We start from the raw sequence: 11,513 nt of genomic DNA on the forward strand, positions 1-11,513 counted from the left end.
TGTACAAGGATGCCAGAAAAAAAAATTTAATAGAAATAGTCTAAGTTTTTAAGTTCATGATTTGATTGGATTAAATAAAATATATACACATTTAAATGTATCATAATTTTTTATTTTTAATGCATATTTATTTTAAAAATAAAAAAAAACGTTATGTATTGTTATGAAAAGCTTTAAAAAAAATAGAATTATTGAAAAAATTCACTTTGTATTTGTAATCTTCGCGTCAAAATATAATATATAGTTGGGGCACCTAAACTATAAATTTACAAAATAATATTGGTGTAGTGGGAAGTTGTGTCCCCATAAGAAAATTTTTAAGTGTTAACAAGATTACGTATTGGCTAAAGGGTTCAATATTATGTTATCAGTATCAAAAATATATGCCGTGAAATAAGCGTAAGAAAAGTACAGATCCATAATTATTCGTAACGGATAACCAATAGTAAAAAAAAAAAACACCGGCTGTTAAAACTGCACTGCCAAAGTGCATATCAAGTTGTCGTTATGTTGTTAAAAGCTTACCACAGTAATTTACTTTGCGGTCACTTCCCAATGTTGTTGAGACTTTCTCAAGCTTCTATTAACCAATCGCAGTGCTCTAAGATACTACAGTTCAATGGTACATTGTTATAGTTCTAAATATGGTTTGTTTACTTTGAGATTATAATCATTGTTAAGTATATCGACAGGAATCATCACGGGTTAAAGTGCAAGTACGGCAAGGTGTTGTCATTGGTCGAGAAGATCGTTTACCAAATGGTGAACCCTACAATAGGTTTCTGGGTGTACCGTATGCAGTGCCACCACTCGGTGAACTACGATTTAGAGTAATTAAAACATGAAGTAAAATATTCTTACCCGTAACTTGTATCTTGTCCAAATATATTTCAGTCTCCCGTTCCACTGGAATTTTTTGATACACCTATTTTAGATTGTACACGAGAGAAATCGCCTTGTCACCAGCGAGAACCCATCACAGATAATATATTGGGTACAGAGGATTGTCTCCACCTTAATGTATATGCTCCAGCCAAACCTTCCACAACACGTCCGCTTCCAGTTATGGTATGGATACATGGCGGTGGTTTCATATTTGGTTCAAGCAATGGGTTCGTAGGTTTTTAAACTGTAAAATTAATTATATTCTATTCTATTTGGAAATAACTTTCTACGTCATTTCGGTTTACTAGTACTTTACCCCTAAGTTTAATTTCCGAAGATGTTATTGTGGTGACATTAAATTATCGTTTGGGCGCATGGGGATTTTTGTGCCTGCCTGAGGAAGGTATTTGGGGAAATGCTGGCTTAAAGGATCAGGTAAATTCCTCATATATGGAAATAATATTTTCGTGTATCTTATAAATTTGGGCATCGAACTTTATATAGCGTCTGGCTTTGCAATGGGTACACGATAATATTGCGCAATTTAATGGCGATCCTAATAATATTACCTTATTCGGAGAAAGTGCTGGCGCGGCATCAGTTCATTTACACACATTAGCATCCCATGCCCACAAACTATTCCACAAAGCGATTATGCAAAGTGGTTCTGCTAATATGGAGTGGGTATTCCAACGAAATCCAGCGCGAAGAGTTCGTAGGTTCTGCGAATTGCTCGGTTGCAAATCACGTGACACGCGCGTTATGCTTAACTTTTTACAGTCACATGATAAAGTGACACCACTGAATGTGCTTAAAAACATTTTGCCTGTACTATCGCCAGATGAACGTCGCCGAGGTTTGCCTTTTACCTTTCATCCAGTTGTTGAAGATTCGAGCAGTACAGATACCTTTATTAACACGCCTGTTTTGGAACTTTTACAACGTAAAGACACACGGCCCATGCCAATGCTAATGGGTTACAACTCAGCTGAAGGTGTTCTGATGCTGATAAATGCAGTGCGTAAAATCGAAGAAATAAATAATGACCTGGCCCGTTTTGTGCCACGAAACATACCACTCGCCACTGATCATGCCGAAATTCAATTTCTGGCACAAAAACTGCGCGATTTCTATTTTAACGGTCACAAAATCACATATGACCAATTAGATTGCATGACGAACTTGCTGACAGACTACCACTTTATGGTGGATTTGCAGCTGGCTGTTAAATATCAAGCACAATACAAAACGCGCTCACCTCTCTATTTCTACCGTTATGACTATACAGGTGGTCGGGATCTATTTAAGAGACATTTGCAATTGGAAGATATACCTGGCGCGTGTCATGGTGACGAATTGAATTATCTTTTCCAAACACCAGGTATTAATCCAATGAAATTCGCAGAGAGGGATAGACGCAATATTAAACGTCTTAGTGTAATGTGGACAAACTTTGCGCGCCATGGTAATCCCACTCCAGCAGAAAGTGATATCACAAAAGATTTGGGCTGTGTTTGGAAGCCAATAAACAGCGTAAATGATGAGAAGGAGGACTTCAGCTTGAATTGTTTGATTATTGATGAAGAATGTAGAATGGATCGTGATCCAGATAAAGATCGCATGGATTTTTGGAAGGAAATTTATCGAAACTATCCAGCGTTGGATTACTCACGATTCAGTGCTAAGCTGTGAAATGGAAGTAAATATAGGTTTATAAATGGTGTTGTATACTCGAAATTATTTTGTTATCGGATTATCGGATTATTGGGTAATTGATATTATATAGCTTCTAGCTTAAGATAATTTTGATATTAATTGGAATATGTTTTCCTTTTTGTATATATATATGTATGTATATGCATCTTCCCACTTGTAATTAGGATTGGTACATTAAGTATGCTAATGGAATAAAAATTTGTTGGTTGAGAATAAGATTACACGTGTTTATCTTAAATTACAACGCGGATGATGAGAATACAGAGGTATTGCTCTACTAGGTGAGTTTCAATGATAATCAAGTTAATTTAATTATACTTAGCGATCTGATTTGAAACAAGCAATAAACGTCAATTTCGTATGCACCGTAACTATAATAATGTTCTAAGGTGTATTTCTTTTAAAGGGTATTAAAAGCTCTTATCCTAACTTTGGCTATTCAGTTTGTATAGCAGCCATATGCTATAGTGGTCCTACCTGAACAATATCTTCTAATAACCCCTATTCAGAGTAAAATAAAGTAAATAAGAATCAGATGTCAAGTAAATGTGACCCAAAGCAATAATTACCTTAAGTTTTATAAAATAAATTTGATGAAGAAATTTGTGCATACATTGTACTTTTAAACGATCATGTACATATATTTTCTAATTAAATATTTATTCAGTTATTTGACTAGTCCATTCGCTTAGAGACTATTTAAAAAAATTCTGTTTGCTTATAAAATATAAATTATCGAAACTTAATTTATTGTTTAGGGAAAATTACCGATGAGACAAATAAACTCGAAATTTTGCTGCCGATGTGTACAACTTATTGTAACGGACGTTTAAAAATCGTCATGTGAAAAGTAATTATGAATTTAAAAAAATGTATGGTATATAACTTACTACTACATTTTTATTTTAATGCCATATATTTTAAATAATTATACATATATACTTTTTAAAATTTAAATTTAATGTGTATCATTCTGTATTTGGCTTTGATTGATTTACTACATGTGATTTTAATTAGAATTTAATTGCAGTAATTCATTAAAAATTATTTTTGGAGTCACCGTGTTTCGAATTTAATCGAATCGAATTGGATTGCATTTATATTTTAAAGCGTATAAACCAAACGCGTACAAAAACCTATATTTTACAACATACACATACACAAATACATATATACATACATATGCAAATTGAAAGTTGCAAAAAATATTATTCACTAATTTCGAGTTTCATTTATCTAATATGCGTACAATTCATACATACATACATTTATACTAGCAACAATTACATTTAATAATATTTGAAATTTTTGTGTTAAATTTTTTGTTGTTGTTGTGATGGCTTATTACGCTAAGTTTTTTTTAGGCATTCTTATGCGCCACCAGGGTCGTGGCTCATATTCACGTACATTTGCGTAAAAGCAAACAAAATTTTGTCGAATCAATGCCGTAGAATTATTCTGATTCTAAAATGCGTTTGTTGAAAAAATCGATTTTTAAAATATACTTAAATTACGCGCAATTTCTAATATTATTATTATATAAACGGTTTTTACATTTTTTTTTCTTTTTTTCAAATCTGTTTTTGGTGTTTGGACACAGCTGTTCAAGTATGCTTAATTGCATTTTAAGGTAAATACCTATGTACTGTTTATTTAAATGAATGCGTAACCGAATTTGGGCATAATATAAAAAACATAATATTTCAACATTGAATCCTTCCCGATTCAGAAAAGTGTTTATAAGTCGATCTAAAAATGACTTTCGATTTATTGAGATTGCTTTTTCCAGTTTTTCGCTTCTCAACTTGCACACTGACAATATAAAGCTAACTGGCTTTGAAATAATTCATTTGATTAAATCAGCGAAGTAAAAACGTATTTAAATTAATGCGCTTATATGTAGTCTTAAAGAAAAATAATAATAAATAGTAATGCAAATTGAAAAGCTATAATACTCCGTCTTCAACAGAGTTGCTCGGTTATCAAAACTAATAATTATAATTATGTTACATACAAATGCATTTGCTAACGGTCAACATCTTTAGCATGCTATTCGATACGCATTTGCGCTAGTTACTTATTACGTAAACTTAGCATTGGAGTGCTACTTGCTAGTATGCTGCAAATATATTGCTAAATATTATTATTTTTAATTATCTTACGTTTTTGAGCTTAGAAACGCTTCAACGCAAATGTACGCTTCAAATATAGACAAATAGCTCGATGTATTAATTCATACTGCTCCGAATTTTGTACCATTCCACCGCGTTGAAGACGCAAATTGCAGACAATACCCAGCACATCGACAAAAATATCGGGAATTTTTGGTAAATCATTTATAGCTGGCAACGACCAAGGTAACGACTCCGCTTCAGCTGTTAATCCCTCAATTTCGTGGTTATCCTTATGCTCAGCGTCGTCACTTTGTTGCTGCTGTTTACGTCTCAGTATGTAATTAATGTAGTAGAGCGTGTTGCGTGTGAAACTGCTCTCAGTGTCGATTACCCCGTTCGGCGTTATAATAGCGCGCTGCGCTTCTGTCACGAACCGGACAGGCAATTCAAAATCAACAGGGCTGAGGAGCGTTTGTGCGTCCAATTCGCCGCCAGCGCCAGCGCTGCTCTCCTGTCTTTTGCTTGCCTCTGCGGCCATTGTAGTTAGTGAATAGGCGAATGATTGTCGTAGCTGACGAACAGCATTTAGTATGGCTGTTAGGCATCCAGTGCGTCCGATGCCTGCAGAGCAATGTATGACTGGCAGTGGCTGCATGGCATTGAATATATCCTGTTGATACAAATCTACCGATTGTGCTGCAATATGCGAAGCATGCATTGACTGCGGTTGTAGCACCGAAATAACGTCATTGTCGTCATCGTCTATTTCGAAGGAATCAAATTCCGACTCGCATTTGCCAAGATTAAGTATGTGTAAACAAATGTCGAGCAATGTATTGATGTCGCGTGGTGAGCGGTGGTCAGGCCAATCGGGATACCAATAATGATAACAGTACAAACGATTGATTAACAATTTGGTATTGCGATTGCCAGCACTGGACTCCTCAGTATTAGCGCCGACATTGATGCAATACAAAATGACCAGTTTACGTATCGAGAAACCGTTCTTACGTACGATCCCAATGTTTTTGATAACGAAGTAATTGCCACGCATCGATGGTAGAAATGGTTGCAGTTCCTCGCTAACTTCGGCCTGATAGTATTCGATGCCAATGTGTGATTCAGGCTCTGTACCGCCATCAGCCAAGTTTAGCGGAGGTGGAGTACTTTCGTTTGGCAACAAATATGCGTTAAAAAAATCCGCCGCCGCTGCAGTGGGTGCAACGAACTCTTGCCAACTGGTCGTTACGAATATTTCGTTTAGATCGATGGGAAAATAGACGGCACATTTTTGTCGATTATTTTCGGCGAAATTCGTGAGCATTATGACTTTTTGATAATATTGTATCGTTCCCGCTTTATTATCGGTGGTTTGAAAATATCGACGAGTATTCTGGTATACCATTAGCCAGAATTCGAATATCGTGTTCGGCAAGGGCCCCTGCGTGGCCACATAACACTTTGATGTGTAGTCCGGACCCTACGAGATACAAACATTAATATTATAAAAACAAATTTAAATTACACTAACCAACCTTTATGTAATTTGCATTGATATAGGGAACTTCGTCGGATATGTGTAGTTGCCGTGATATGTGTTCGGCTAGGTCTGCATGTTCTTCTCGAATATCTTCGACCAATTCAGCCAGCTGTTTCCCTTCTTTCTCCAGCAACACGCGCGAGTTTTCATTTGGTAAAATTGTTTTGTAGCGATTCTTAGCCTGCGAGCCAAATACCATCGGTTTCTCTTGGTGATTCAACGGAAGATCCCAAAACTCCTTATGCAAATCGCAGAAGATTCGCTTTTGCTCATCATCGTCTGGTCGTATCGTTGTGAGCACCGACTCTACAGCTGCCAAATAACGCTCAGCCACTTCGCAGTCTTCAGAAGTAGCTACTCGTATGCCCGGTGGTGTTTCAGCCTCTTTATTGGCGCGCACACTTAACATTGGCACCGCTTGTTCCGCTAAGCTTTTGTTATGGGACGCATAGCTGTTGTCGAAAATGTAATTCAGTTTAATTAAATCAAGCTGATTAAGTGCATTGGAAGCATTCTGTAGCATCTGTATATTGGCTAAGTAGATTTTGAACTCTTCACTAGTACTCTGCGGAGACAACGGACGCGTCATAATGTTTCGTACACCAGTGCATGAACACACAGTGCTATCCTGAAAATTGAAGCTATCACGCCGCAACTCGCCCAATTGTTGTTGGCTGCCAGTGCCAGCGCCAACGCCACCGTTAACGCCACAGTCCAAAGACATACTGGCGCTTGGCTTAAGATCTGATACTGAACCAAAACACACTTGCTTAGCGTTTCGTCGGTGAGCTTGATTCAAATCTGCAAAGGGTGTGGAACCGCGATTCAGACTTTCGCTACTGAAAAATCTCCTATGCGGTGTGGGCGGTGCACAGCAGGATGGCTTCGATTGTAATGCACTCATATCGCATTCCTCGGCACATGCGTCACCCAAAAAGAGACTACTGCTAGCGTGCACTTGTCTTTCGGTGCCAATTCCGCCAAATGAACTACCCATGTTCAATGTGAGGCTCTGATTGGAGCCGCGTCTTTCCAAAAGCCCACGCTTTGTCGTAGCATTACTCGTGGTGTTCTGAGTTTGTGTGATAAATGAAGAAGTGCGTGTAACCTTATTCAGCGAATGTTGGCTGGCGTATGTGTTGAGATTTCCGCATGAGGCTGCTGTTAGACTTGTTAGCGTAAGACTTTGATTGGAGCCGCGTCGTCGGAAGAGGCTCTGTTTGGCACCTTGTGTCGGTGTAGCGTGAGCATGTGGCTGTGTAATAATGGGCGCACCACTTAAATCTATATTGCAACTTGATTTCGAATTTAAGTTTGTTGTGGAATTACTAACGGCGGGACCAAGACTATAGTTAGATACACTTAAGCCGCTGCGACAATTACCAAGTAAATTACTGCACGAACCGTGCAGATTCAGTGTTAGGCTATGATTGGAACCACGACGCTGTAGCAAATTAGTGGAAGAAGCTGATGAAATCGGTTTAGCGCGCATCGTACTGCTGGGCAACTCCATAGACTTTTGTTTATGCGGTTGATGTGTACTAGATGCATTCGTCGTTGTGGAAAATTCGACTAATGTTAGGAATTCAGGAAGAGTTTTTAAATTCGTATTTGATGCGTGTAACATGGCGTTATGCTTATGGATACCGCGATGTGGTGTGAGAGACAGCGTTGGTGCTGACAGCAATGTGTTGTTATTACCTGTCCTTCCTCCATTGTCGGTCTCTTCCTGTAGAACGACCACCGTGTCGACATCGACTTGCGAGTGTTCAGTTAACTCAGATTCTCCTGCAACAGTAGCATAAACGTCGGCAGAGTTTCGATTGCGATGATAGGCCGCCAACCATTCAGTAGACGTATTGCTGCTCATGCTACCACCGCCGGGTAAACGACGACGCGGTGTCCGAGGAAAACTACTACCGCTCAGTGGTGTTTTTAATGAAGACGTAGTACTACTTGGACATAGGGATTGAGTTTGACGATGGCCATGTGTAGCAATTATACCATCGCCAAGCAGTGCCAATTGTGACAGTGAGGTGGAACGATTGCTTGCGGCCGCCGATGGAATTCGCAAAGAGCGATCACCAGTAATACGCTCAAAACGCGCGCCACTCACGCTACGTGGCATAAATTGTTGCAGCGGAAGATAGCCACGGGGGAGCGTTTGAGCATCAATCTCATCACAACTAGCATGAGAACTGTTTCGCCCACCAGATGAAACTATAATTGTTAGTTCTGTTTCCTTTGCTGCTGAGTCAAGTGACAGTGCTTTCTCTTTGGTATTTTTGATAGTTGGTGTTTTTGGCTTTGACGAAGGAGAAGGAGAGGTCGGTACGGTCCCACTTGGTCCGATTATAGTACAGGGCACATCAGTAATTTTTATAGTCAAATTATTCTTATTTTTCCGATTTTTCTTACCATCAGCTGCAGTTGAAGATATTGCACTTGGCTTTGTGGACGTTGAAGTTGTCGATGTATCGTTTCGCGCTTGCTCTTGACCAATGCTATTTAAACATGTATTTAAATTACTATTAGAGGAAACTGATTTTTGGCGTTCTTTACTGGTTCCATTGCTCCGTTGTCTGCTGCTTCGAGTTTGTTGATTGTCACATACACAAGCGGAGGTATCCTCAGTTGGTAGATCAGAAGATTGCTCATGTACCACTTGATCAATCTCTGGAAATTTAAAGTAGTTGCCATTTTTATATCCCGCAGAACTAATTAAGCCAAGTGGAGAACCAGTTAAATTCAGATTATTTAACGATGCCAACAATTTGGGGGAACAAGGCAGCCGAGTGCTACTGCTGCTACCGCCAGCCGTACTAATATCGTGTATCTTTGGTGAAACTGCATCAGACTCCAATAGGGCAATTGGAGAACTATTGCCACTATTTGAACGTAGATGCGGATCTCTCCTTTCCGTCATAGCCATTCCTGATCTATATAAAGGTTTAGCATTCTCTTTATCTGCCATGGCGGCCACACATTCTGTACTGCTATCCATAGAAGCTGACACCGCATTTTTTATTAAAAGCTGTTGCGGCGAACACGATCTTCTTTCGTATAGAGAAAATCGTCTTAATTTTCGCGACACCACCGGCGAGGTACTGTTGGATAACTGTTGCCTAGCTCCTGCCAATGAACGTGACGTAGCGGCGTGAGTTGGCGTGGGAGTTTTTCTTTGTAAAACAATTTCCGTTTGTTCGGACGCAGGTGGCGATGAACAATGCAACTCCACAATATCTTCCATGTGTTCCAATTTTGTGGGCGAAGGAAACTCAAAGGTACCATGGATAAATTCTAATGGCGTGTAATAGGGCGTGCTCTTGTTGCTACTAATATCATCATAGTCCGTTGGCACATCGGCTATAGGTGGTGTGTATTCAAAAAAGGATCCACGTGGCTGCTCTGAAGGAACTGGTGTCACGCATTTACTATTACTACTCATTTTTACAGCAGAAACAGAAGCTCCATGTTGATGTTGTTGTTGCAACGTTGTTGTTGGTCGATTGTTGTTTTTAAAATTTTCCATATTATTATTACAGTGTAATAAAATATGTTGTTAGGCTTTTCTATTTATTAGCGACGATTCCTAATATCTTTGCCACTATAGTTGTTCGAATATCAAAGAGGTCAGAACTTATAGCTGTAAGAATATTAGAAAATTTTAGTAAACAATAAACAATAAGACGAAGAAAAATTGGATATTATACTAATTATGAATGTCCATCTCTTTTTCAATACCCCTTTTTACTCTTTTAATTAATTAATTAACATTTCAAACATTAGATCTCAAAAATAAAATAAAGTAAATACTCAAGGCCAAAAATACACAATCGAAAAACCAAATAAACAGACCCCATTAGACCGATTTTAAGTATCTAACACCAGTGGCAGATTTATTAACAAAACGTAAAAAAATGTTTGTTAACATTAAAAATTGTTGTTTTGAGTGTGGTCTTCTCTATGGATTTAATAATGTTTTTAAATGAGGAAAATATTTTTGTAGCCCAGCATATACACTATTATAAACAAAGTGAGCTCCTCATATTCGGTGAGTACACGGTTTAATTGAACTTGTCTGATTTTCGATATTACATTTGTATCAATCAAAAGTGTTCTTTTTTAGGATATTGTAGAAATTCGATCAGCAACAACATATTTTCGTTCTTTCATTTTGCATGATGGGGTGTCTGCATTAAAGTTAAACACGCATAAATAACACAATATCATGCCTACATAAACAATCCGTTACATATTTCATGGATATTGTTCTTTTTATATAAATATTAGCCTAGTTACCTTCAAAGTGGAACCGTAGTGGAGCCATAAAAGCTAATGACTAGCACACATCATCTTGTGCAGTGTACCGGAAGGACTTTCACCAATCACAATTACCTATCACATATGCGTTCATATGCATATACCTAATCTATTATTATTTATTTCTATTTTTACATAAGGGTGAGAGGAAATAGGCACGTTATTGCTCCATACAGTTTACAACTTCTTTTTCGTTCAGATTTTATTTCTATTTTCGCATTTTCTATTTCTGTTTAGGTATATATTTTTTGTGTTGCTTTCTACGTTGTACATTTAAACTAAGCCACATCTGCACTTGCATACTGCCTATCGATTGTTTTGTACGCCATAAATTGAAAACATATCTGTATATTTACTATTTAATACCCATTATTTGATTTAATCCAGGCGCTTCATAAGCAGGACAATTGGTTTCCATGTTGAAGTTAATTGAAAACACATTTGGAGATCTCAGTGTTGCACTTTTCCAATTGTGAATCTCTTCACATTTCCTCTATGTTTGTTACAAGGGCCAAGAAAGGTTGTCGTGTGGATATGTTATTTGCATAAATTAACACCAAAAAAATTGATTGAGTAGTCTGTATTTATGAAATTTTTCTTATTTTTGAATGGCGTACTGAAAAACGGCAGGAGCGAAAAATCACTAATATACACAATAGTGAACTAAATTTCGGGTGCACAGAATATCTAGATACAAATTGCAGAGTTGCCAAGGTTGTCTTATGATTGTATCTGTAACTTGACAGTTTTGCTCTAGTATGGTAACTAGAGTTAGTCGGCTCATTAACCGAATCAACATCGGTTACTATTGAGAAATGCATGAATACAAAAGTATGATGAGTAAAGAAATATTAGTTTAAAAGTTATATACAATCATACAATGTATATTTAACTCAAGTGGTTAGTATTTGCAGATTCTCAAGCAAATGAAATTC

The 11,513-nt window shown here is 37.5% G+C and overlaps 2 protein-coding genes across 4 annotated transcripts; one reads left to right on the forward strand and one right to left on the reverse strand.

The window, feature by feature from the left end:
* Positions 1 to 310: 310 nt before the first annotated feature.
* clt (cricklet) lies at positions 311 to 2,819 on the forward strand. The gene is given in 6 exon segments (XM_014246988.3): positions 311 to 590; positions 592 to 622; positions 693 to 830; positions 895 to 1,112; positions 1,194 to 1,320; positions 1,390 to 2,819. Coding segments are annotated over 6 exon segments (1,785 nt in total). The 5' UTR covers positions 311 to 507; the 3' UTR covers positions 2,578 to 2,819.
* A 402-nt stretch (positions 2,820 to 3,221) lies between these two features.
* Positions 3,222 to 11,259, reverse strand: PTP-ER (Protein tyrosine phosphatase-ERK/Enhancer of Ras1). Of its 3 annotated transcripts, none has more exons than XM_014248034.3 (3): positions 10,945 to 11,259; positions 6,251 to 9,901; positions 3,222 to 6,195 (listed from the first exon to the last, which is right to left on the reverse strand). In XM_014248034.3, the coding sequence occupies exons 2-3, from the start codon at positions 9,785 to 9,787 to the stop codon at positions 4,774 to 4,776; spliced, it is 4,959 nt and encodes a 1,652-aa protein (XP_014103509.2). In that variant the 5' UTR covers positions 9,788 to 9,901; positions 10,945 to 11,259; the 3' UTR covers positions 3,222 to 4,773. The 3 variants fall into 3 exon arrangements, with proteins under 3 accessions (XP_014103509.2, XP_036223217.2, XP_014103501.2); XM_036367324.2 differs by having other exon boundaries at positions 10,935 to 11,259; XM_014248026.3 differs by lacking the exon at positions 10,945 to 11,259 and adding an exon at positions 10,558 to 10,922.
* Between the last annotated feature and the right edge of the window lie 254 nt (positions 11,260 to 11,513).

The sequence above is a fragment of the Bactrocera oleae genome, chromosome 4 (genome assembly GCF_042242935.1).
Source record: "Bactrocera oleae isolate idBacOlea1 chromosome 4, idBacOlea1, whole genome shotgun sequence".
NCBI classification, from domain to species: Eukaryota; Metazoa; Arthropoda; class Insecta; order Diptera; family Tephritidae; genus Bactrocera; species Bactrocera oleae.